At 39.4% G+C, this 27,990-nt stretch overlaps 2 protein-coding genes across 2 annotated transcripts; one reads left to right on the top strand and one right to left on the bottom strand.

Annotated features, from left to right (window-relative positions):
- Positions 1-568: 568 nt before the first annotated feature.
- Positions 569-6,684, bottom strand: C2HXorf58 (chromosome 2 CXorf58 homolog). The gene is made up of 8 exons (XM_053456896.1): positions 6,566-6,684; positions 5,917-6,016; positions 5,570-5,664; positions 3,407-3,518; positions 2,678-2,809; positions 2,337-2,566; positions 1,520-1,658; positions 569-1,008 (listed from the first exon to the last, which is right to left on the bottom strand). Exons 1-8 carry the CDS (start codon positions 6,682-6,684, stop codon positions 832-834), a joined length of 1,104 nt encoding a protein of 367 aa, XP_053312871.1. The 3' UTR covers positions 569-831.
- A 593-nt stretch (positions 6,685-7,277) lies between these two features.
- Positions 7,278-27,207, top strand: APOO (apolipoprotein O). Its single transcript, XM_053457270.1, has 9 exons — positions 7,278-7,414; positions 14,065-14,172; positions 15,349-15,468; positions 18,501-18,555; positions 18,821-18,916; positions 19,493-19,584; positions 24,451-24,561; positions 25,854-25,950; positions 26,994-27,207. Exons 1-8 carry the CDS (start codon positions 7,406-7,408, stop codon positions 25,944-25,946), a joined length of 684 nt encoding a protein of 227 aa, XP_053313245.1. The 5' UTR covers positions 7,278-7,405; the 3' UTR covers positions 25,947-25,950; positions 26,994-27,207.
- Positions 27,208-27,990: the final 783 nt, after the last annotated feature.

Genomic DNA, 27,990 nt, shown 5'->3' with positions numbered 1-27,990 from the left:
CATGCTTTCTGCAAATTTTCAACTTGGTTTCTCAACCCCAGGGCTATTAAGCAATCTTTGAAAATAAGGATTGCTTTTTATAGTGTTTTAACCTTTTGGAGCTGTTCTGTTTTTTTTTCTGGGCTACCAATGCAAATGTTATGCCTAACTGCTGTTTTTAACCTGAACAGTGTACATTTGTGTATATTTAACTGTAAATAAAATGTTTTTAATATTTATACAGTTTGTACTTTTGTCACTTTTCTTATTTAGTGTTTCTTTAAATGTTACCGTTGTATTACTCAATGGCATTTAAAAAAAAAATCCAATTAGAAAGTAATAATTGTACTAACAGGTTTATTGCAGATTTATAACAATTAATTTTGATTCATTTCATCAAATATTGATTCTTATCAAAAATATACCCTTATTATATGAAGTCAACCTTTTTTGGAAACTGCTGTTGTCCATACACAATAACCTAAAATAATTAAGCTTAATGGGTTTACTTTTTTTCCACAGCATAATATTCAGATCGTTTAAGAATAATCATTCCACATGGTCAGCGAACTTTGACACACCTTATATTTCATATTTAGGTTTAAGTGACACGTTTGTGCATTTTGGGCTCAAGGGGGGCATTCTGAAATTTAGAGTCTGTTTTTGTTCAACAATCCATATTTAACCAGTTAATTATATCAATGCATTTTGGGACAATGTTCCAGGCTCATTTGGTAGGAAGCAGATAAACACACTGTGGTAACATTCATATACCTGTATTGACAATAACTGGAATACATAAATTGTCATTTTCCACTTCCAACCACACAGCCAAGTTATAATAGGACTTTGTTAGTGAAATACTGGTGATGGTACTCTTGTTTCATCCACGGACAGTCCTTGGCTCCAAGTATAAAGTTTCTCAGCTTCTTCTTCCCAGTCTTCATCTGAAAAGGCCACCTGATCCAGCTTCTCATTTAAATTGTAGACCTGGCTGGTGTTGACTTCTGTGGAGTTAGATGTGTGATCCTTGAATTCCAAAGGGAAGAGAATTAGCATTGGATTGAAATAGATTCTAGTTTGTGGTGCAACAGAACAAATTTACTTGACTAGCAAAAAAGACACAGACAATGTGAGGCATTGCTGTTTCATAGGGAGAACAATGTGCACGATTGTAGATAAGCCTGTGTGTCGATCCTCCTGGTTTAGTGGGAGAAACAGAAGCACAACCATAACCAACTTAAGCACTTCCCCTGACAGCAAGACCTCGAGTACATGTGCCGGAATCACAATTCTGACTAGGGTCTGCTTCGATTGTTTATAAAAGGTGATTTGATAGAAATCTATATACTGTGTAGATTCATACTGTATAGTAAAATGAAGGAGTTGAAACCACAACTCCGCTGCAAACTCTCCTGTCAACTCTCCTTTAGCAAGTAGACCCCAATGCCTCAGTATTCAAGTATAGTCTTATATCTGCTTTCATCTGGGGGGTTTTAGCAGTAAATTACATGTGTTGCAAAATTTTTTATTAGTTTACCTCTTTCTCTAAACCATAAATTCTCCTCATTTTTGCTACTTTCAAGCGAGCCTTCTGAGAGCGTCGTGATGAGTGTCTAGGAGCATGTGGAGAAGATAGAAACGCAGAGACTGCTGAAGAAGGTGGTGGTGCAGGAGATCTAAGACAAAAGAAGTTGTTGATATAGATTATTTGAAATATCAAGTGCACACTTTGGACATACAAGAAAAGATTACTAACTCTAGCGCCTCAACTTCTGCTCAGTGGATGACACATCCATACCTTGAATACCGATTCATTAGGTAGGGACTTGTGACATGCAGCTGGGTGAGTTGTACTGAGGTACCCTGGGGTGGCCCTGAGGCAATATTATGGGCTTTTTATTAACCATAGAGCAGAGAATTTCTGATGGCAGCCCTGAAACAAGGCATAGCTCGTCTCGGCACATACAGTGTTTTATTAATGTTTTGCCTGTATCTTAAAAAAATGACTTTAGTTAATGTGCAAGGTCCCTTCTCTGGAAGGGCTGATTTGGACCTGCATAAAGTATAGTTAAATCTAGAAGAAAGCTAAGCAATTTTACTATGCAGGCAGGAGAACGATGAAAGTAGTGGTCAGTCACTGGTAAGTCAGTGAGATAAAACATTTTATCGCTTATATTATTCAATGTTTTAAATTGCAAGCCTTAATTTTTGCCCTTATTAATTGATCACGAAACATTGGTGCAGTATGTAGAGCCTTAGCCAACTTTGACTTGGCATCTGCCTGCAAAATGATTGCTACCCCTGACCTACCTTATAGGGATTACTTTAAAATGTATCTGGGAAATTTTGCAAACCTGACTTGGGTTATAGCACTGAGTTGCCTTCGTTGAATATCTTCTGTGTTAGGGACCTGCAGGAGTAACTTCATTTCCTGTTTAAGTCTATCTGAAAGCGTTCCAGACTCCGCGTAGTCTACTATATCATACATAATCGTTGTCCTTGGCACATTTTTGAGAGACAGCCTCCTCCAGCAGTTATCACGTCCTCCAAGGTGAGCAGGTGTCTCATCTAGGTGACTGATATACTGAAACGGCACAAATTGTAACAAAAAAGTATTCTGGATATCTGTGAATATCCCACTTCCTCGACCCTCACACACAATGTTATTAAAGAAATGTAATGATCATTTTCATACTTGCATGTAATCTTTCAAGGTTGCTACATCTATGACATTGGTTATTCTATGTTTACGATACTCGAGTTCATCACATATCATTTGCTCGTAGTAAGCACGATGCCCCATTAGTTTGCAGGCATCCTCTGCACCCTACAACAGAATAAGATAAAATGGAAATATTACTCATATGATGGATGAATAATTCTATAATCTTCCATTTCTATTAGTTAGAGCGCAGAACTAGCCTAGTGTCCTGGCAAGATTCATGGAGTCATGGTATGTCTGGGAGAAGTTGGGCAAGAGAATAAGATTGAATAAGGATGTGGGTACGTTGGCTTTGGCATACTGTCTCTTAGATGCACTAAAATTTGACACATGAGTTAAGGCTGTCTTCCAGACTGAGGCCAGTTGACCATGTGTCTGAATACGGCATGAGAAGCCCTTCTTATATATGTTCTAAAATAGTGGCAAGATGTCTGGAACATTTAATGTTAGTAAGGAATATCCGCAATTAATGCACAGGAGCAACACATATATGTGACCAATGTATATCTGTTACCAGGACTGGATCTATGTAGAATTTGGGAACCGTACAGAACACTTCAGAAAGCATCTTATGATCGTGGCACCATTATAGTGTTGTATGGGACTCAAAATGTTAATCTTATGTCATCACATAATTATTGTATATTATTTCAGAATGTAATAAACATAACAAGACAAAAAACACAATGAAGTTTAAATTACCCCACTTGAAGGATTAATTATTCTCTTTCCACTTATGTATCGGTTTCCATAACCACCAGTATGATGAAAAATTTTAAAGACTATGAAAGGCGGAAACTCATAACCTGCAAATCTGTAGGGAAACAAAGCAACTGCTTAATTTTACTTACATTTTGCACCTCAATCCTGAGTCCTGGACTTATCTCTTTACCTGCCTAATTTCAAGGAGGTGGGGTTCAGCGAGGTCACAAAACAGTGAAGACAGGATGTGGCTTTGCAGGGTAAGTGAGTAGCATCTGGTTATGTTAGTGTAGGTGTGTGTTTGGGTATGTTAGTGTGTGTCTGGGTATGGTAGTTTGTGTGTGTGTGTGGCTGGGTATGTTAATGTGTGACTCTGTGCATGTGTGTTAGTATGAGTGTCTGGGTGTGTGCGTTTAGTATGAGTGCCCCTGCTAAGGTGAGGCTCTGAATCTGCCCCTGCTTGCTCAATTAGATGGTCTTGAGGAGTTGAGTTTGGGACCACCATTGCGGCATACTGTTAAAGTTTCTCAGTCTAAGTACAGAAAACCACAACAAGACCAATCTCTACTCATATAAACAGGGGCATATCTAGAAGATTTGGCACCCGAAGCGTGCACTCCCTCCACTTTAAAATGCAAAGACACCCACAAAAAAAATTAATGTTGGCAAGAATATTTATTTTACAAATTTGTTAAGTCTGTGTCAACTGAAAAAAAAATAGAACTTATTAACATAAATAAATAACATTTACTGAACAGATATGGTACAGCATAACTCCCATCATTATATACTGAGCCAGACTTTGATGGTGGTACAGCATAACTCCCATCACTATACACTGAGCCAGACATTGACTGTAGTGCATCATAACCCCCATCACTATATACTAAGCCAGGGAAGCAGGAACCTGGGTGGGAAAGTTTTCTGCGAGCTCCACAGCAGTAAGCTGTGGGCCTGTGTTAGGCAGCCGTCAGGCCGCAAAGACATCTTCTCAGCCGGTCCCTGGCCCACCAGGCATGCCCCTGATGAGTGGCACCCGGGCAGACCGTCCTCCCACCCCTACGCTACTGCATATAATTTCTGATCCATAATTAAGTTAATGCAGCTTTGTAGGAAAGCACACACAAATACACATTTAAAGGTGTTGTCACTCTCTAGCATTTTAAGGAAATAAACAGATGAATCATTGTATTTTTCCCCTGAAAGATTAATGACGTAAAAGCAATAATTGTTTAGGAAACATTTTCAGTTTCCATGATGATAATCAATATGGTCATATAACACAGCAAAATTATGAATGAGGAAAGAATTTTAATTTATTAAAGTATTATTTCTGGGAAGACAATCCACAGTACTAAGAAGAATTTGTCTAATGTTGTATTTAGTTACGAAAGTGTTAAATTCAGCAACGTAATATTAAAAAAATATATATATATAATATAAAAAAAATATAAAATAAAAAAAAGTGACATTCCATGAATTTACTGAACAAACATTGTATAGAAACATAGACTTTGATGTCAAATAAGAACCAATCAGTCTTGTCTTAGATGTTTAAATTCTCTCACTGTATTAACTTTTACCACTGCTAGGAAGCCATTCTACGTATCTACCACCCTGTAGACAAAGTAAATCTTTAAATTACATCTTAACCTCTAACCTTCTAGTTTTCGATTATGCACTCTTGTTCTAACCTCTATCCTCTGAAATAAACTTCCCTTCTGTACTTTATCTCCCTTTAAGTATTTAAATGTTTCCACTACATTTCCCATTTTTCTGCTTTCCCCCAAGCTATACATATTGAGAACCCATAGTCTTTCTTTCTTCATTTTTGTCCTACAATCAAGGTAACATGTTAGTAGCTCTCCTCTAAACTTTTAGTAGCTCTTCTCTGGACTGAGGAGATGTAAGGAGGGGAACCGCTGTGAAGGGCTTTGAAAGTAAGAGTCAGGCACAGGCAGCCAGTGAAGAGACTGACAGTGGGGAGAGGGGTTAGCGAAGCGAATGGGGAGGAAGATAAGTTTGGCAGCAGCATTCATGGTGGACTGTAGAGGGGTGAGACGGTTAAGAGGGAGACCAGCTAAGACAGAGTTACAGGACTAATATGTCAATATCCTTTTCAAAACTGTGTGTATTGTACCTATTAGTCTATCAATACCATACCTGAATCTGACCTTACACTGCATGCCAGGATCTCTTAATAATTCTGCCTCTAATGGGCTAACTTTCTTCAATATATTATATGTTGCAGATGTTTCCTACAAAAAAGAAAAGGGAAAAGAACAGATGTATAGAGAAAACATATTCTGCAGTGTAATTTACCTTTTTACTGCTCAAGATTTTATTTTATTTATTGTCCCATCCATGAGCAGGCATTCATTGCATCATACCCATCCAGGAACATATACAACCTCTTCACAATGTACCATTCCATATAACAATATGCAACGGGGTTCCGATAATCTAACACTAGAACACCACAGTATTGACGTTCCGTTATGGGTACTTACAGCAGCACGGGCCGCTTGCTTAAGAAGTTTAAACATCTTTCTATTGTGGTAGCATCTCCAAATCCTTTGGATACGAATGACTGCATCTCCCATCTCAATCCTAAAATATTAAATTATTTTAATTAAAAAGCTAAAGAAATATTGAGGATCAGGTTTCTTGAAGGCAAAGGTCTACTAAATGGCAGTAAAAAACTGAATCAGATTTCTAGTCCTTTTATAGTATAATCAATATTTTGTTAATTAAGTCATATAAATATAAAAAAAACACTACTGGAAAGAATGGTTTTATAAGGGTAAACCAAACGCACGCGTGCATAAAGTGTGTGTACTATGTTCTCTTTGCTTTATAATCCGACTATATGGTTGTCAGCCATCAAATTCTGTATTTGTATGTGACATGATGGAGTGAGACACGACTATACGTAGGAAATTTTTAACTGAACTGACCTTAAAGCTCTTCAAATATTAACCCTTTCATAATTTATTAAAAAGACTGCATTGTAGTGACTCTAACAGCAGCAACCGAATGGTACTAATAACAGTCCTAAAGAATACCATTTACAAGTTAAGCCCTTAGTGTTATGAATAATAATAATAGTAATAATAATAATATGTATTAATTTAAATATGACTTTACTAGAGCAATTACCTTGGCCTTAAACCCAGCAGCGCACCCTTACTGTGATCTTTAAACTGAAAGGATTCTGCAGAAATGGTGCCGGGCAAACTTATTGTGATGGAGGACGTGGACATGCGAGAAAAAGCCATGATCCTGCAAAACAAATTAAACAAAATAAAATATATTCTCATAATTTTTTTGTGGAAATCAAAATCTTTCAGAATAATCTTTAGAGCTAATTTTAACTTTAACTTGATCCAAAACATTTTTTTAATTGTACATTTGGGGTAAGTTAGAAGAATTACATGCATCCCCTAAACCAATTTCAGGATGTGATGATACTTAAGAGTGTGAAATACATAATTTATTTGAAACGTTTGCTGCCAGGGGATGATCATCAGGTCGCTCTCCAGCTGATCTTCAAGCACAACTCTTACTATCCTCAGCCACACTTTGTCATCGCTTTCTATCCATCATTGTTATTCCATTGTGTCCAAACCATTACGAATTCATACTATTGATAATGAATCAAAAGAAAGTTCCAAACATTCGACTAACCGATAACCCTCAGTAACGACGAGTCGTTTTCACGCCGTCTGGAATATGTCCAATAAGTGGGTGTAATGGACGGTTTCGCATATTGTCTCAATGCGTTCACATCGTGCTATCTGCCTAAGAGACCTGCTATCTTGGTATTTATGATATACTCTCTGATTATGTGTTGATTATTAATGCATTAATGTAAGGGTGGAGGAAGTTAGTCCCGCATGAGTCGCCGTCGCTTTCTCGAAGTTGTGCTCTACAGTGGACGCGTTGCTAAGGGAAACGCGGCCTGGCTTCCTCCTGCAGCCTGCCTTCCTGTCTGCTGTCATGTTCAAGGTGAGAAATGAATGCGGGTGTATCGTAGTGTGCCCGGGGCGCGCTTCCTCCCTTTTTGCAGGGTTTAAGCCTCCGTTGCCTGTAAGGGTTAAATAAGCTCGGTATTGCAGTGTCCCTCGTGTGTGACCCGTGTGTATGCAGTGACCGAGGCACACATTAGCTTGCGCTCTATAGCCTCATATAAGGCGCTTCAGTTTGCGCGTTTCTTGGATTAAATCATTAGCGCTGCCTGTTTCTATTGGCCTTCCTTTTGGAGATTCTTTGGTTTATTTTGTGCGTCACGGAGCTCTGAGTGTAATTTCAGGGTGTGTTGATCATTTGAACCATGTCAGGTTTATTGGTATATATGGAGCTGAGTTGTGTTTTCAACTCCCTCACTTGACTCTTCATTAGGAAGGACTATCGTTGCCGGGCTTCTCCAGCAAGAGGGGCTGAGCTGGTCCCTGCATAATGTATACCTCTGCGGTGAGGAGTCTCAAGAGAAATCTCATTGATTTTATTATACAATATACAGGGCCGGCCAAGTTCTTCATGCAGCAGAAGGTCACTATGGTTGAACCTTTACACTGTATAGTAAAGTCCAGGACTTGGCACCACGACTCTACCTTTTGTAAATAGACCCCCGAATGCTTTCTGTGTGCTTCACCTGCATTACAAATACATTTTTATTTCTTGAGCATATTCACTATGTAGGCTGGTATGGGGTTAGAAAGTAAGGGGGGACAATCTTATCTTGGTGGGGAAGGCACCAAAGGCATTGCCTAGGAGCAGCATTGTCTACATCAAACATACACTATATGAACAAAAGTATTGGGACACCCGGCCATTACCCCAACAGGGACTTTAATGACATCACATTCTAAATACATAGAGGTTAATACTGTATGTAGTTGGTCCCCCTTACAGCGATAACAGCTTCCGCTGGCCTTTTGGAGTGTTTCCGGGGGAATTTTTGCCCATTCATCCAGTAGAGCATTTGTGAGACCTGGCTCCCAATCCCAAAGGTGTTCGATGGGGTCGAGGTCAGGGCTCTGTGCGGCTGGTCAAGTTCTTCTACACCCTACTCATCCCACCATGTCTTTATTGACCTTGCTTTGTAGGCTGAGGCACAGTCATGCTGGAATAGAAAAGGGCCTGCGCCAAACTGTTCCCAAACAGTTAGAAGCTTAGCATGTCCCCTTCAGCATACCAAGACGTTTTGGACAATGCTATATATTTGATGTGCCCACACATATTATTATACATCTTTTAAAAGTCATAGAAATACATAGTAAAATAATTAGTGATATTAAAAAGACTAGAATAGAAAGAAATATTAAAGTTATTATGTTCGGCAACATCCCCTGTTTACAGTAATACCCCACATACATTTTTTTATGTTCAAGAGGGTCACATCTGTACATATTATCTTATGTCAATAGACAGCTGCATCTCCTGTGCCGTGGCAAAGAGATGTCCCTACTACAGCAAAAAAGGTCAGGACGTACAGGTACGTCCTAAAGGGCAACTGCAAGACGGAAGCCTACACAATAATAAACATTAATATAGCCAAATTTAGCCCTAGAGAAAATGGAGTCATATGCAATGGATCGTTCTCACTTCTGCATAGGAAGGCATCCTGAACACATGCCATGTATGAAAACAGATCTCAGGTATAGTCATCATTTGTTTCGTGCTGGAGCAGCAGATCGGCATAGCTAGGAGCTTCTCGGCTCTGGCTACCCGGAGCCTTCCCTTGCGGGATGCGGCCAGGACTGCACACTGACGTCGGTGGCCAGTCCCGCTGACGGCAGCGGGAAACACCCGCATGTAAAGGAAAAAATGGGCAGGGAGCGGGGCGTGTCAAGACCCCGCTTCCGCGACCCGGAGGATTCGGGTCTGGAACCGGAGTTTCCTTCTTCTAGTTTCCTGAAGCTATTTGCTTAGCCACTAGGGGGCAGTAAGTGCTTTGGGAAAAATCTAACCTTACCATTACTGTTGAACTCAATGCTTGTTTTGGAAGCCATTTACAAAAACACAGTGTTTATCTATAACATATTTGTATTTGTTTGCAGTGAAAATAGACCAGGCAATTAAGGTGTATACCTGGGAATGCAGCACACATTATATATATATAAACAATACAATAAAGGTACCAGCACCACGTAATGTGAAGGGAATGAGTCCCACACGGAAAACATTAAAAACAGAGGGAAAAAACAATGTTTTCAGGTACCTTTAGAAACAGTCCTTTCAGACGTCTTTAAGACACAAGTGCTTTGTGCGTATTCCAGACTCATTGGTTGTGGGTATATTATTTATTGTTTTAAATAGCGCCATCAAATTCCGTAGCGCTGTACAATGGTATATATAGGTGATATACAGTGCGAGCCCACTTCTCTGTTTATCCCAGCCTTGTTTTCGTGGCTCAGTTAACTTGTTCCTTCTATGAATTTGCTGTAGCTGGGGTATTCTATGCCGTTTCTTTTCCCCCATATACAGTATACGGAACATGTGATTTACGGGAGTAATAATGCCCTTTATTACATGTTCTTCACATTCTCTTGCTGTCATCTGCTAACATCTGGTCTTTGTAGTCAGCCTAGTTTTTTTTATTTGTTTTATTATTTTGTTGGTTTGTAAGTGTGTGAGCTGTAGTGTAGTTGAACCAAGATACTGATGAGAACAGTGAACTAAATAAGGTTTATTATCTGAAAGAATTATTTGTGTGAATTTACTGCTGAGTAATACCGTATACACTACAATGATGATAAACTAAGAAACTACTGCTTGACATTATATATATATATATATATATATCCTGTATGTAACAATTTGCAAGTTTTTTCCCAAATTAATATAAACCCCCCAAAAAAAACTTGACATTATTTTTGTCATCCAGCTTCATCTTCACCATACATTAACAAAGGGCCAACCGCAGTGAGCTTCAGTTCTAACGATGGCTTGTATTTTTAAACTAGGTAGAGCTCAGCTCTTTTTGCAGGAGAAACCGGTTAGGGATGGTCCCTTGTAGCATAAAGGTCAGTCTGTGGGGTTTATTCACTAAATGGAGAGTTGGTAGGAGAGTCTGGTTTCAACTTTGCTACTTTTCCTACTATTTAGAATAAGTAAACCCTGTATAACGCACAATTCATTGGGTGCTAATTTAACTATGCCTTATACAGGACCCACCAAGCTCTTCCAGCAGCAGAAATTCACTAGGGTCAGCCTTCGTAATGCATGGTGACATCAAGTAGCTGAACCCGTGACTCCCCTGGATAGGACATTGCTTGTTTAAGATGCTTCCTGTCACCCAATTTATACAGAAGACCGTTTGCAAAGCACCAGCGCTTACATTATCTGTGCCCTGGTTTTTCATCTTCAGTACAAGGGCGCCTTCGTTAAAACACAGGATGTAAAGCAGGGTGAAAGGACCTGTATTAGTATTAGGATGTGTGTTTTGCAAAAGTAATGTGCCCCCCCGTCTCTCTTCTATTTAATTTTGGACTGTAGAAATGATCTCTGCTACTTGTTTTACATCCGCTCTAATCTAGCTGTTCATTTCACATAACATTTGCCCAAGGCCATGTTTTGTTTCTGCTTATGACCGTAATCTCGAATTTCATTATGTGCTCGTGAAAAATGAACACAAATCAAAACTGTTTTCTTTCCAAGTGAACGTCTCCTGCCCCGTCTGGTATTTTCCATGCACTTGCTGCTGAATAGACTCAGTGTTTTTAGTTTGAGGCTCGGATCACGTGACTGGATTGTGTTTATTGCCTTTCGTCTGTGGAACGGAATACGCAACAACTTTAGTGTGACATCAATTTCCGATTTATGTTTTATTATTATCGTACAATCTTCTTGGTTACCAGAGTTATAGATCTAAACACATGTATACCTTTTATATAAAAAAAAAACAACCAATAAAATGTAAAATGTCATAGCATACAGTGGATATAAAAAGTCTACACACCCCTGTTAAAATGCCAGGTTCTTGTGATTTTAAAAAATGAGGATTTACGTGACATTTGCTTAGTTGCATCTTAGAGCAGAAGCCATGGTCCGCAGAGAGCTTTCAAAGCATCAGAGGGATCTCATTGTTGAAAGATATCAGTCAGGAGAAGGGTACAAAATAATTTTCAAAGCATTAGATATACCATGGAACACAATGAAGACATCATCATCAAGTGGAGACAATATGGAACCACAGAGACATTACCAAGAACTGGACGTCCCTCCAAAACTGATGAAAAGACGAGAAGAAAACTGGTCAGGGAGGCTTACGAGAGGCCTACTGCAACAGGAACTGCAGGAATTTCTGGCAAGTACTGGCTGTGTGCTACATGTGACAACAATCTCCCGTATTCTTCATATGATTGGGCTTTTCTTACAAAGAAAAACAGCCAAGCCCGGCTAAAGTTTGCAAAAACAAACATCAAGTCCCGCAAACGCACGTGGGAAAATGTGTAATGGTCTGATGAAACCAGGGTTGAACTTTTTGGCCATAATCCCAAAAGGTATGTTTGACACAAAAACAACACTGCACATCACCCCAAGAATACCATAACCACGGTGAAGCATGGTGGTGGCAGCATCATGCTTTGGGGCTGATTTTCTTCAGCTGGAACCGGGGTCTTAGTCAGGGTTGAGGGAATTATGAACAGTTTCAAATACCAGGCAATTTTGGCACAAATCCTTCAGGCGTCCTTTAGGAAAGTGAAGAAGAAGAGGACGTTCACCTTTCAGCAAGACAACAACCCAAAGCACGCATCCAAATCCACAAAAGCATGGCTTCGCCAGAATAAGATTAACATTTTGGAATGGCCCAGACCTGAATCCAATTGAACATCTGTGGGGTACTTTTGCAAAGAAGAGTGGGCAAATATTGCCACGTCAAGCTGTGCCATGCTAATAGACTCGTACCCAAAAAGACTGATTGCTGTAATAAAATCAAAAGGTGCTTCAACAAAGTATTAATGTAAGGGTGTGCACGCTTATGCAACCAGGTTTTTTCCCCTCAAAGATTTCAGTTTGTTTTGCAATTGAATTGTCCTTGTTATAGGTCACATTAAAGGTGGAAAAATCACAAGAACCTGGCGTTTCAACAGGGGTGTGTAGACTTTTTATATCCACTGTATACTACGAAGAAGCCATCTGGACAGTATTAAGTCAACTTGTGCAGATGGTGTGTGATTTAGCATATGGGCGTGTGATGTCATAACGGTTTCTCAGTATTTCTTGGCCTTCACTTTAGACTTTGTTTCCTTTCCGTAAAAAAAATGTAGTTATTTAGATATAGGCAATAGGGCGAGTTAAACACAGACTTTTAGTGGTGGAAACCTGATCTATTAATGTGCCGGTTGCTAGCCTAGGTTTTTGTTGTGCCACAAACCATGGATAAAGAGAAACCAACATCCTTGATTTTGCGCGGCTGCCAAGAACTCCCACACACGAGGCTGGATCTGCAGACAGTGGCGGAGTATTCCAGTTACAGCTGACTTTTGGAATCGTTTTACTTGACATCGGAGGAACACGAGCCCCCTTTCTAAGATTCGCAGACAGGAAGGAAGGTGGTGCTGATTATATTACTGAATAGTCTGGTGTGATTGAGCAAATAATATATTTATTCTTTTCGTTAAATAGGAAGTCTGTCAATGCTGGGAACAAAGTACTGTCAAAGCATTTCTTTTGAAGAGCTAGAAAAACACGTCAAAATATGCGTATCATATTATTCCCGTCTGATCTTTCTGCGACCTTACTTCCTGCCCACAAATAATTATTCTTTAGCTTAAGGTTATCAGGTTTTTTTTCCCCTTCTTTGTTATGTTGTATAATAAATTTGGAATTGTGTTGGTATATTTGGTGTATGCCCGCTCGTATCCCAGCATTGCAACACTGTTTTGGGGCTGGAACCGACCTTGACTTAGATTGTGAGAAAATAGGGAGACCGGTAAAACAATATTGGAAAGAAACATAAAGAGGGTGCGGGTAGTTAGGAATGGATCATAATGTAAAATTCTTTGCAGTAATAGTTAAAAATATATATAAGCTTTTGCGCTACAAAACTGACTAATTATTCAATTTAAATTATACCATGTATGTAAGGTTCAGCCTATACTTATCCATCTTATCCTTCTTCTTCCAAGGTCATCAAGACCCCTTTAACCGTTTTTCAACATTATTCGGGTACCATATACCTGATTACCCTAAATACAGTTTATTTTTTGATATCATGTATCAGTGGTGTAGTGTGATCTGTGAGGATCCAGGTGAACCGTTAAAATAGGCTGCCTTAAAAAGTAAGCTCTTATTTAATTCTTACATCTTCACTATTGGTCAAAGATCCAATACAGAACCCAGCAGCTGCTACAGGAAAATGCAATGGCAGAATATCACGTAGGATTACATTTATAAAAGCTGATTCCGTAGTGTTATTACAGTAGCAGAGTGTTGATGATATACAGAGTTAACATGAACCAGTACAGAAGGAATATTCTAAGGGTTGCCTGCATTTTCAATCCGGACACCAGGAAATACTACTGTGGGCATTTGTAAATTATGCTCGAAGACAACAAATGGTCCAAAGCGTTTATTACAGCTTTAATGACTTGCGAATACAGGATCATTGATTTGCTATTGAATTTATTTTTATCATTTAATTTGAACAGGTGCTGAGACTGGTGGCTGCTCCGGCAAGCCTAAGCTTTGTAGCCCTCCGTGTGCATGCTTCCAGCGAGGAGAAGACAACCCCTAAAGCACTAGTAAAAGTGGAAGAGGTAATGAAAGCCATATGGCTCTGCACAAGACATTAAAAGCTACCGGCTGAGATCCTTGTTTACTTGGAGAGTGAAGAGCAAACAAAATCATCCATCTGAGGTGCTGGCCAAGTTTCAAACATATGTATAGGTCCAGAGATAAGCGTGTCTTAACACGTGACACTGCCGTTTTTTACTGATTCTGTCTACTGTCACAAATTGTTGGGCATTAACACCTTTAAAGACTTTTATTTATTCCCGACCTATTTGTTTGCTTGAAGTACTGAATTGATTTCTTATTTTTAAAATGAACTCTATAGACAAGACCCCTTAAAAACCACTGTGCACCACCAGACCTATGTAGCTCCATACCCTATGAAATAACTATGGTATTTCTCTGTGCATCCGTGTATATGCTTAATGGTTCTTCTGATTAACTTGGTTGTAAACAACTACTTTAGAACATGGTGTATCTGCTAGTGTTGTACAGTGCAATGTACACCCAAGCTTCTTAGCATAAGCACTGTTTATTCTTATTCACATTAAACAAAAAAAACAGGTTTACTGGAAATATGGTTCATTAGCTTCTCTGATATTTTGCCAGTAACAAAGTGTACAAAATATCAGAGACAACAGACGCTAAGGCTTTGCATGCATATTTATAAAAGATATGTTTAGAATTGAAGGAAACCTGGTTACCTGTCTTCTTCAGGTTGCTTGGTCAATCATTCAGAGATCACATGGTACGAAGGGCTCTAAATAACAAGTATACTTAGTGCGGTAAAGGAATTCCATGTACACCAGTACACATCTACTTAGCGTTTGTACTGTGGTTTTTGGGGATTAATCACATTGTACTGTGGTTTTTGGGGGTTCTGCTTTCCAGTAAATACTTGGTACGTGTGCCACATCTAATAAAATGTCATTTTCTAGAGGCATAATTGGCTGTTTAAGCTTGTTTTTAAATTACCTGAAAATGAGTAGAAAAAGTCCTTGGTCTTTAAAGCAGAAAGAATTGAACGCGAGTCTTTTGCATGCTGCAAACTCGTATGAGCATCAGTGATATATTACAATATATATTAAAAACTCATGGACCATCACTAATTACACAATGATCAGTTATATATCACAATACAACTATATTGTCACCGTCTTTTTTTTTTTTTTTTATGAAATTACTTCTGTATCTTCTTGCAGCTTTCTCTGTACTCCAGTCCAGTCCAAGAAACCAAATATGTTGAAAACAAACAGACACAACTGGAAGAGGGAATCTCGTGGCTGAGACATTCAGTAGCACCGTATACCGACTGGCTTCAGGTACAGCATTACACAAGTAGACATTTCTTTTTTTATTTTAATAGTGTAAATAGTCAAGTAACATTAAAAAGCATCAGTGAAAGACGCAGTGTAAAGCAGGTATGAGATAAAGAACCTTTAAGGAATCACCTTTAACTAAGGCCCCGTAAAGTTTATTAGCAAACTGTTGTTTCTAAAAGAAAACATATCAAAATTATGGGGATAATCCCGTTATTTTGATGCATTAAATGAAAAGCCCGTGCAGACGGAGTAGGGTCAACACTGTCTCTGTGTCATGAATTAAAAAATTCTACATAGATGATATTTGCCTCCAGAGTCCACTTCTCCAACAATGCTGAAGAAGACTCTACAGTCCCGAAGCCCTCATCCCGTTTCACAAGGATCTCTCTGTCTATTTCTGGTGCCTAAACCAATATTTTTGTCGTCCTGGTTAAATATTACTCTTGTGTAATGAATAACTGAGATGTGTAGAAAACAAGATTGCTTGGCTGAGCTTGTGGAAAGTTAAAGGTTAGTTGAAAAAAGAAAGCTAATACAAATACTGTCCAATCCCTCTTTGTACGTGGAGGTGACAATGAACAAACACTAAGAAAATATTCTCCTCCATTGATCACATTATCTATTTTAGTCCTTACACCCCACTATAATGGGGTCAACACATGATAATGTAACACGGGGCAGACCCTCAAGAGGCAGGATCTGGAGACTTTGTCAGCAAACATGCCATTGTCAGTAGTAGTTAAGACAGAGGAACAAGAAGAAACATGAGGCGGATGAAGTTCAAAGTGTAGTGAAGGGGTAAATAGAGTGAGCTGATATCCAATGCAACATGATACTTGAGAACATCTGGCTCAAGTTTCCATTTCCCATTCCTTGAATGAGTTGTTAGGTCCCCAGTCCGCAAACATACTCGAAGACAAACACTGGGGTCTGTTTCAAAAAGGAGTTTTCAAGAGAGTTGAATGTTTCAGCTGCCTGATATCACTTTGGATTAGGAAAGTCCATCCCCTGCAGGAAGGACTAAGCTGATCCCGTGTAATGTAATTACATTAGTGGGGGCAGTTTTAGGAAATCTCTCACATTACCTATAAATTACCCAGGGCCAGGGCAGGAGAAACTCACTGGGGTCAATAATGCAGAGAGAGGGAGTTGACATGTTCAACTGTGCCGACAACTCCCAATTTAGTGAATAAACCCTATTGTGATATCAAATGGCAAGAATAATTAACAATGATACTCGTATGGATAGTGCCCACAATCAAAACAACTGGGGTAGTGTCTTTATTGGTAGCATTTGTTCTCTCCCAGTCTCTCTCTCCCAAACTTAAACAAATGCAGTAAGAAAAAAACAGGAGTGTTTTTTGTTTTGTATTTTATTTTTGTTTAAACTCCTTGTTTTCTACCTGATGTGCAGCACCTGGGTGCTGGGCAAGTCCTATGTGTGCAATATCTGTTCCAGGACAGGCTTTTGGAATGTGCAACCTGTGATCTATGTGTGAAATTTGTATTATTTAATCTATACCTTCAATGCTGAGTTTACATATAAACCTGCAAAGCTGGGTTTGTGTGTTATTTGGTTGCTCTATACCTGCAATTGCTTGCCGAGGATCTAATCAATGTGAAACTTGGTGTTACCCTTGTGGCATCTGAAGTCCTTCACCCACCCAGTGCTTGTAGCTTTCTGCTTTCTTGAGCAGGTTCTGCTTTCCTCGTGTTAAGTCTTCTGGCTTCGGTGAGGACTTGGCTCAGACACATTAAGAAGGTTAAGAGGCGGATGATTTCATCTGGATTTTAACAGTGAAACAGTCTAGGGCCTACAAAGTGTCTTTCTCATTCCATCTCATTCCACCCTCAACCTCCTAATAGTTCTTCTCCCATACAAGTATATCTTAATGTGTATGAATCTTATTGATGGTTTTAATTTTACTGTTCATTTTTAATGTCACTCTATTGTAACAGTAATGTAGGCTAATGGTGTATCTGATATACATGGTACAGAACAATCAGGTGGACATAAAGTAATTAAAATATAGCATGATAAAATAAAATGGAAAGATAAAATATCCTTGAACGACTGGCACACAACAAATTCACATTTTATGAAGACGGTCTGTGTGGGCCACAACAGCTCATGAACAGCCATCCTAAAAATAATGTTTAATAAAGATATTTGTGATACTGTTAAATCACCGACACGTATGTGCCATGGGAATTTGCTCCATTTTTTTAGTAAATTTTTAATGAAGTACTCAACTACTGATGACTCATGATCATAATAGTATGTTTTTAATCAGGCTGTAGATAAAGCTAATAGTTTTAATAGTAATCTTACAATGGACTCTGCCTTTCTATTAATGTATTATTAATAAGCCTCTGGTGCATTTTGTATTCTAGTATCGTATGATTGTATCATTGTAAACTGTATGCTTTGTCAAAGGAGTAACACAAAGAATATACCGCTGCATAGAACCTAGATGTGTTGTTAACTACTTATTGTGATATCATTACAGCATACATTATAATATGCCTTTCAGTAGAAGATGCTTTATCCAAGCCACACACTCGGACCATCCGTGTTCTGTCTTCTTAGATCTCCAAGTTATGGATACTGAGAGGAAGAACCTTAATTTGTTGGGGTCGCAACATGTTGGTATATGAGGGAGTTTGCAGGAGAGTTGCAACGGACATCAGTTTATATTGTGAAGAGCCAACCTCAGTGAACTTAAGCTCCAAGAATAACCTGGGTGACCTGGATAAAGAATATTTAAATGAGTTGGCTTTCATTAAAGCCACCTCGCTGTGGGAACCATGCATAATGCATTATGCAGAGCCAGCTCAGCCCTTCATGCAGAGAAATTAGCCATAAGGCATAGTAAATGTAATTTAAAACTTTCCTGAAACTTTCTGGCCAATTCCTGCTTTAGCAAATAAACCACTGAGATGCAAAAGTGCATTCATTTTAGGCCATGGTAGGCAGGTGAATGGGAAACTGAACTAGAGTCCTAATAATATTTCCTTGTTGTTATGAACAGGATACTTACTCCACAGTCAAGCCTAAAGTAGAAACAGCGGTGGATCACTCCAAAGGTAACCATTAGTGTTTGGGAAAAAGAAAAACAAGTTACCAGTGTTACTACCTATGAAACATGCTTTTCCTTAAGATTAATGAACCTGTTCCATAATATGTTTAAGGCACGGAAGGTTCTTTTATTTTCTTGAATGATGTAGACGAGCAGAGAAAAAGAACTACTCTAACTGTGGCTATGATTTGATGTTTTCCTCCCTAATATTTGGCTCATCAATAGCAGTAATCATAAACTTTTCTTCTTCTTCTTCTTCTTCTTCTGTGTAGCGTCTTATGAATATCTGAAGGATGCACCTCCAGGCTTCTATCCGAGACTTGGCATAATTGGATTTGCTGGACTAATTGGGTTGTTTCTTGCCAGAGGTTAGTGAAATATTAATTGAATGCTACTTAATTATTTAAAAGTGCCCCCATGGTCCATGGTTCAGTACTGTCAGTATTCAGGTATTGCATAGAGTACAAAGTACAGAAGATATCTGGACGCACAGAGCTGAAATTATGAACGCCATAGATTTTCACATGAAAGGTGGAAAGTACCTGTTCCTCTGTAAGCGGTATCCAATACACGCATGATCCCATTAAAGATGTTGGGGAGATGGCACAACAGTTATGATCTACTTAGACGTACTAAGGAAAGACATAATTTTTTTAAAATAATTTTCGAGAGATCAAAGTATTTGTGCCGTTGAATTTTTGTGGTAGAACATACTGTTCTTTCAGGCAGACATTGTACCAAATCGAAACAGACCAAGCTATTCTTTTTTATGTGTTCAAATACGTAAAATCGAAATACTTCTCCAGTACATCTGGTGCTTTTTGTACCTTAGCAATGTGCATTTGCAGAGAAATGAAAAAGTTTGCCAGCATTATAGCTGCTGATACAGATCACTTGTCTGTTTTGGTACCCTGCCAAATAAACCGTTTCTGCCTACCCTTTAGGTTCCAGAATAAAGAAGGTGATCTACCCCCTTGGCTTTATGGGAATAGGTGCTTCTCTTTACTACCCACAACAGGCAGCCACCATTGCAAAGGTAATCTAACATGCAAAAACATGTGTGTGTTTTCTTCCTCTAGTTTAATTGATGTTTATTGGTACAAATACATCCAATAAAACAAGAATATACCGTATTTGCTCGATTATAAGACGACCCCGATTATAAGACGACCCCCCAAAATCAAAATATTAATTTAGGAAAAAAACAAAAAGCCTGAATATAAGACGACCCTATAGGAAAAAAGTTTTACCAGTAAATATTAATTCATGTAAATTATTTTTTCATGTTTAATAAAAGCTATGATTGAGAAAAATATATTTTTTAAATTTCCTTTTATTTGCCAACCTGCCTCCCCCCAGTTATGCCACTCTGCCCCCAGAAATGCTTTATACCCCCCTATTTGCCACTCTGCCCCATGATATGCCTTATACCCCTATATGCCACTCTGGCATATAGGGGGTTAAAAGGCATATCATGGGGCTGAGTGGCATATAGGGGGTTAAAATGCATTTCTGGAGGTATATAGGCATATCATGGGGCTGAGTGGCATATAGGGGGTTAAAATGCATTTCTGGAGGTATATAGGCATATCATGGGGCTGAGTGGCATATAGGGGGTTAAAATGCATTTCTGGAGGTCCAGAAATGCATTTTAACCCCCTATATGCCACTCAGCCCCATGATATGCCTTTTAACCCAGCATGTACTGGCTGCCTTGGCTTGATAGGAGTGTGATTGCTGTTAGCAGTTTGATATAGATATATATATATATATATATATATATCTATATCAAACTGCTAACAGCAATCACACTCCTATCAAGCCAAGGCAGCCAGTACATGCTGGAACCTGGGGATGATAGTAGTGGGATTACAGCCTCCCTATGCCATGCTACAACCCCCACCCCCCTTACACATCCATGCTATCACACACAAACACATTTAAATACTCATTCATTCCATTAATCACACATACTTCACACATTAAACACACGTTAATCACACATACTTACCCAAAAACCCTCCCCCACCCCCTTACCTGAACTGCAGATCTCTCACTTGAAGACTTCTGCAGGGGACCGGCTGTAGAGCAACTTCTCTGGCCCCGCCCCCAGAGGAGGGAGGGGGAGATAGAGCTCTGTGAGGACGCTGCAAGCTTCCTGTCCTCCTGCTTCTAACAGAAGAGACGCTGCTCGCGACCGGTAAGCAGCATGGCCCCAGCAGACATTTTTTGGGGGGTCTGAGAAGACGACCCCGATTATAAGACGAGGGGTATTTTTCAGAGCATTTGCTCTGGAAAAAACCTCGTCTTATAATCGAGCAAATACGGTAATTTGTCTTATCTCTGGTAAGATGTGGATCTTAAAAGCACTCAATATTAAAATTCACATAATCATCTATTCAGTCTTTCTTTACAGTGAACATTTTAACTTTACTAAACTGCCCTTGGTAAAGAATGAAATGGATGGGAAAATCCATAGGATTGACCAGCTGCTGCTCAATTAAATTCCCATTATTACAATAAAGCCACGGTATTGCACTTTAATATAAATGAACCGCTAGAGATTTTCTTCTACTGCATCAGCAAATGTTTGTTCTTTCTCGAGGATACATTACCCCTGCGTTGTCACTGTTTAGTGAACCCAAATAAATATTTGTATTGTAGAGTAAAATGTGGTACTGAAATTTTACCATTTGGTTATCGGGATGTATAGTTTACGTCGGGGAGGCCTGGTCAAAAAGGGCAACTTCCAAAGCTTTTTTCCAAAGCCATGATGGATATGGTAGCACAGGGGTGTCCAAGTTTTTTCTGCAGTGGGCCACTTCATCAGAATTGTATACGTGCGCGGGCCGCACTCATTTTTCACTGTGACAAAAAATATGGCCTTTAATAAAATATGCAGATTAAAATAAAGTAAAATGACACAAAACCTTTACTTTTCCTCTCACTGATTTCTGGGCCTAGAAAGTTTTGCGACTACAAATTCAGGATTCCCTAGATTTATTCTAGGGATGAACTAAAATGAAAATTCTGGACCAAAACATTCAGGGTTCACTTAGCCAAAACCGAAAATGACCCCCACCTTTAAAAATAATAATAAAAACTCACATTTTTAATAAAAGTAGGTAACACACAATTGGACAAAATTAGCAATATGACTTGGCAACCAGTAAATGCAGGCAACCAGTAAATGCTGGTACCTAGGCATGATGGGACTGTGCTCGCTGTGATTGCTGTTAGCAATCACACTCCTATCATGCCAAGTCAGCCAATACATGCTGGTACAGGGTGGCTGTAAGTGATGTGCAGACCCCACACTGCTGGCAGCATCACTACACAAGGGGGGCAGCTAGCTAGGTTTCAGCATGTACTGGCTGACTTGGCATGATAGGAGTGTGATTGCTAACAGTAGTCACAGTCCCATCATGCCTAGGTTCCAGCACTTACACATCCATCCAGTAAATACTGGAACCTAGGCATTATGGGACTGTGATTGCTGTTAGCAATCACACTCCTATCATGCCAAGTCAGCAAGTACATGCTGGTACAGGGTGGCTGTAAGTGCAGACCCCATACTGCTGGCAGCATCAATACACAAGGGGGGCAGCTGGCCAGGTTTCAGCATGTACTGGCTGACTTGGCATGATAGGAGTGTGATTGCTAACAGCAATCACAGTCCCATCATGCCTAGGTTCCAGCACTTACACATCCATGCTATCACACACACACACTCTCATTTATTCATATAATCATTCATTCCCTCAATCACACACACTCATTCAAACACCCTCCCCACCTCCTTACCTGCAAGGCAGCTCCTCGATGCCGCTTACAGACTTCAGCAGGGGGCGCGGCCTCCCTCTGCCTTCTCTGCTAAAGCACAGAGGAAGTAGGATGTCACGTGAACTCCGCTTCCTCTGTGTGCAGTCCAGAAGTCCCTCCCACAAGTAAGTAGCAGGGCTTGAGGTGCGGCTCGCGTAAGATCGGTTGCCCTGGCTGCCGATCTTACGCGGGTCGCACCTCGAGGTCTCGCGGGCCGCATTTGGCCCGCGGGCCGCATGTTGGACGCCCCTGTAGTAGCATATTAATGCATATGGTAGCTGAGAGGTATCTTAAAATGTACATGGTGTCCCCCTTGCAAACGCATGGGAGGATTAAGCAAAATCCCCCTATATGCATTTACCTGCCCGCCAGATATTTTTAGTCTCCTGACACTTGCTATACTTTTGTGCCGATCAACTCCAGTGCTTGCCCGGCAATGAGTGGGGAGGAATTGCTGACTGGCTGCCCTGTACAATCCCATACAAGCTCAGAGCACTTGTGTCATAGTCCGACTGCTTATCATCCTAACTTATCCAATGTATTTATGTTACACGTGTGATGGCAAAAGTGGCCTCTGTCCCTGGAATAAAAATCTGGTCCTGGCTGCTAAACCGGAATCTGCTTGGTATAGAGCTACCAGATTTGCTTTGAGCAATCCTTAGAAGCAAATGGTATAAATACTTCAATTGTGGCATCAGTGAGGCAGGCCTTGTATTCTTTACATGTAGTATCGATATATTTCATTTTGTTATCATATAATTAATTTCCAGGAGAGGAAATAAAAAGTAATCTTTCGTGTACTTTTACATAAAAACCTTCCGTATGTAACCACAGTATGAATGAGTCAATCTCCCGCATGATTAAGTAATCAAGACAGAGGCTCCGAGTGATTAATACTTCGCATATTTCACTTCCAAGTGGGTTTTATGCATCCCATTGATTTGGAATGAAGAGGGCTTTGTGCACATTATCCTGTGACAAACAAAATAGCAATTGTTCCCTTTGCTAGAGCGCATAAGCGTTGGTTCACAGTGGTATTTTGTTCGTGTTCAGATTTAATTGACAGTGAGGTTAGCTTTACTTTGAATCAATGTCAAAATCTAATAAGGCAGTTGATTTATGGAAGAAAATGATTTGCCTCATTAATCTAAAAGTTGCCCACTTAGATAACAGATAAATATAAAGATTCAACCAAGTGTCTTCTCTTTTTTTTGTGAAACAAATATTATACAATGCTTCTCAAGGGCCACCTCGATCCTTCGGAATGCCCCATCGTAGATTATCAGACTTTCCTCTTCTGTCTAGTCTTTCAAAACCAACCTTCTCAGGGAAGGCAATCGACTGACTGTTTAACTCATCTCCTCTTACCTACCACTGCCGTGCCACGTTCCTGGTGTCTCCCACCGTACCGTCTTGCTCCTCTTACTCGTCTTACTCATACATCTAAATAATACAATTTGTTTAAACAATGCATGTCCTGCAATACCGTTGTGCATCAACCTCAATCACTTTCGCAATTTATTTAATATAACCCACCTGCTTCCAGATTGTAAGATTATTTGAGCAGGGCCTCCACATTTTCTTGTGATGCACTACTTATGGGCTATATAAATGAATAACTAATTCCATACTATACAAGTAATAAAGTCCAAGCTATTAAGGAGCACGCATCTTTATAGACCTTCAGCCAACCCTACCATGGGAACCTGTAAAGGTTGTTAGACTGGTCTCCTATGGATTAGTTTAATGGAAGTTGAAGTTCTTCAATAGACGAGGGGCTTCAGGGTAACTTATGTTGGACAGTTCAGTTACTCATCTCAAGCTCGTGATATTTCTGTTTAACATGTTTTGAGTCTATGGGCATTCAGAACTCTATCTCATGTTTTCTTCGCTGGCTGTAAAATACGTTATAAATATTTATGTGCTGATAGATTTCCAGGCAGTCAGGAAGGAGAGCAGAAAAGACAGGAAATAGGAGTGTAATATGTTTCTTATAAATATCTTACTGCACCCCGATGCTAAATTACATCCAGGCCAAACCATCATGATATGATAACATAACAGTCTGTTTCATCTTCAGGATACCGGCACAATCTTCTATGACAAAAGCCTGCAAGCCTATGTAAACCTGGAATCTTTATGGAAGGATGGCGGGAAGAAAAAGAAGTCCACTAAAAAGGAAGGTGAAAAGGTAAGCTTGTAGGTCCAACATTAGCATTAGGGAGTCAAGTTCTTGGCTAACATTTACTAAAAATGTTCATTTTTACTTGCGTAATAAATGGAAAAATGTATTATTCTACCTGTACAGGATTAAAGCAGTGTATGGCCACAGACTGCCTCACAACAGATTTATTTTGGTGTTCTTCAGCTTTGAGAATATTAATTTACTGGATAATCTCTGCTGCTGCTTCGGATTATTATTTCAAGGCCATTAGCAGCCACACTGGATGGATAATAAAATGTATATAATGGCTGGCACTTCACGAAACCAGACGTAGACGCCAACACTCGTATATTGGTGCAAGTAATCCCAGGACTCCATTTCATCCCAATATAGTATATGCACGGGTTCTGGTTTATGCTGGAATAAACTACCGTTTCCAGTGAAGAGGTGGGCAGTGTCTTTTTCTGGTGGATACGCTGGACAGTAAAGCTGTTTTGGTTTTTTTATGGAGTATTTGTACTCCTATCCCACAGACTTAACATATGCCAATTAATCCAAGGGCATTATTTAGTGAAGTCTAAACCTCGTCTCTTACATTTCTACTGTTGGGACAGAACATCGACCAAACTATCATCTCAAGCTGCTTTCAGACAGGTTTACACTTTAAGAGTTGGATAGCATAATGTGCTTTGGCAACCTTCTTTGTATACCATACCAGGAAAAACATGTCATTAAAGAGTTTACTTACATATGGTTAGGGCAGGCAGGGAAGTAAAAGGGCAGGACTGTTTGTTTCCTGTCCCCAATTATCTTAACATTTCATTTGACTACAAAACCATGCAGACATCTGATAGGAGTTTGGAGTTGTTGTTTGCCTTGTGTGTCGGCTGTATTAAAGAGAACAGCTGGATGAAAATTCTCACCCAGCACCTGTATTTAAGTGGTTCTCTTTGGATTTCCATATGCACCATGAGCCCCTATTAGCTGAAAAGGTTGAATGTAATGTCACTCTTATGTCTGGGTTGGGCGTTTGTGTTGAGCCATAGTTTATCTGGGTTCCGTGATGCCACTGATCATCAGACCCTTAGCCGTAAACTGGCAATCATTTTAGTCATTATTATTTAATTCACTGTAGTTTTGCATTATTTAAATAGTTAAAGATTATACCTTTTTATGAAGGGTTAATTGTACAGTGATTAAAAAAAAAATAGCTTCCTCCATTAAGAGTGTCTGAGTCAGAAAACTCTCCTTTGAAGTATCTGCGGCTGCTGCTTGCTGTTAGATAATTGTGTGCTGTTTGTTTTTATTTTTATCGTAAGTCGGAAGCAAGCTCAGACCCACCAGCGAGCGGTGTCCATCCATCAACTGAAGAGAAGTCCCAGCAGGAAGGTTCATCTGAAGGATCTCCGTAACCAGGTGGGGGCTGAACAGACCTCAAACTTTTCTTTTCTTTCGGTTTTAGACTGTTATCTTCTACAGATACATCTGTCGGTTTTCTCAAACAAAACCTGAAAGACTGACAGCTGTGAGGGCACAGTAAAAACCGATGTCAAACACCTGGACGTACCATCAAAACACAAAGCAATAATACTACCGTTATATCGTACTAGGGTCGCAATAAAATGGCTGCGATGCACACAGATGATGACCGTAGCCAAATGATGTTTAAAGGAACCCTTTGTGCCTTAAACTTTTAATGGGAGCTGTTTTGAATGTGCCACCAGTGCATTTTATAGTACGAAGACCTTTGCACGCATTAATTTTTTGAGTTCCAAAATATAGCTTTTGTATTTCTCCTCCCTACTTGATTCCCTTACTGTAATAACGTAGTCTTCCTTTGCATGCACAGTAGCTCATCATCAAGGTTGTGAGTTGAGTGGCCATTGTATTCTTTTCTTGCAGACGTTAGCTATCCTAGCGAATAATAATAATAACGGTGCTTCTGTTGTGCTGGTTGCCCCGACCTGCTTTCAGTTAGATTTCGGGAGATAAGTGTTCTGGGTGCAGCCTGAACTTGGCCAACACATGACATGTTTTGTTTACCAAATGTTGCTTCCCCTGGAATTCTATTAATAATGAAAACACTATAAGGATGTATTGCTGTTTTAAAGTGAAAGCCCAGTTTAAAGAGAGAGCCCCATGGAAAAAAATATTTGTTCTTCATAAAATACAGCATTGTATGCAATAATCTAGTTAAACATTGAAACTTTTTTTCTCATTTTGTTGCAATTAACCGGACCTTAGGATGTATCATTACTATCTTATAAAACAGATGACAGAGGACATAATAGTACATCCTATTGTTTTCATCCCAGCGAGTGTACGCTGGGGTCGGGGCATCTTTTGACAGCCCGGGTCTGCTCTGTTAGCAGGAGCCGGCGTCTCTAGCTTCCTGCTGACCAACCTTATGGCAGGAGTGACAGTCCTCGTATAATTACCATGTATCCTTTATTTTACAGATTGCGGAAGTTCCTTCACCCATTCTTGCCCGGTATTTTCAGCAACTTGTGATGGCATCTCAGGAAAAACCAAAACTTGCAGTTATGCAAATCTAATTCATTCAGTGTCTGTGTGAAGATACTGTCATCACTCCTACCAACAATAAGTGATCGCCTAAAGTCAGACATATTTATCTAACTGTATATCACTTCATAATAAAATCAACGTTTATTTTATTTGCATATTGTTCTCCGTTTACTTATAGGACAAAAAAACACATTTTGACTTGAAGCGTAAATTGGATACATTATCAGATAATGACTACCCAGCCACCCGGTCGCTTACTATACAAATAGAAAGAACAAATCAAATGAATATCAAATAATTTTTGTAAAGCCCTTTCTTAAAGCTGGATGTTACTTAAAGGGAAACATGATAACTATCCACTTTTGGGGGGGTTTAATGATGTATTTTTTTTTACCACAATGAAAGATTTAGCTACCTTCTGGCATTCTGCATCCCCAGAACAGTTCTTCCTCTGTGTACAATTTCAGACATACAGTTTTTATGATGTATGATTTAGAATATGTATTTGCCAACCAGTTTTGTATAATTATTACTTATGCGGTATTTTTGTTTCTTTAGGTCTTACCTACAATGGAATTTAAATCCACATATACAAGGAGTAATTTTTATGTTTATGTTATTGTCACATTCATCTACTTTTAGACTATTCTGAGTCTAAGGTTCCAACTGGAATGTCTGTCAGATACATCAGCCATTGGCTAAAGAATGTTTAGCCCTCATTGTTTACTTAGTTCTGTTAGGTGTTGCCTAGCAACATGAACGTTTCCTGCTTAAGTCTCAGAGAGAAGGAGATGCTTAACTCCAAAGAGATTTGCCTCCAGCTCCATTCTGCCTATACATGTCTTTGTCTTTCTAGACCCTGCAGATCCCTTACATAAAACAGAACATGGGGGCCAGAAAAGACTCTTGGTGTAGAGCAACATAAACTAC

This window comes from Spea bombifrons, chromosome 2 (assembly GCF_027358695.1).
Source record: "Spea bombifrons isolate aSpeBom1 chromosome 2, aSpeBom1.2.pri, whole genome shotgun sequence".
Classification (NCBI taxonomy): Eukaryota; Metazoa; Chordata; class Amphibia; order Anura; family Pelobatidae; genus Spea; species Spea bombifrons.
This window is presented reverse-complemented; position numbering and strand designations above follow the sequence as displayed.

Excerpts from the sequence above, each read along its gene's own strand:
- APOO (XM_053457270.1), top strand. Across the intron at positions 18,556-18,820 it reads AGCGGTGGATCACTCCAAAG|CGTCTTATGAATATCTGAAG; the intron begins GTAACCATTAGT and ends TCTTCTGTGTAG. Across the intron at positions 19,585-24,450 it reads AGGCAGCCACCATTGCAAAG|GATACCGGCACAATCTTCTA; the intron begins GTAATCTAACAT and ends TTTCATCTTCAG.
- C2HXorf58 (XM_053456896.1), bottom strand. The coding sequence starts at position 6,684 with ATGGCTTTTTCTCGCATGTCCACGTCCTCCATCACAATAAGTTTGCCC. Across the intron at positions 6,017-6,565 it reads CTGCTGGGTTTAAGGCCAAG|GATTGAGATGGGAGATGCAG; the intron begins GTAATTGCTCTA and ends TTAATATTTTAG. Across the intron at positions 3,519-5,569 it reads CAGTGTAAGGTCAGATTCAG|ATTTGCAGGTTATGAGTTTC; the intron begins GTATGGTATTGA and ends GTTTCCCTACAG.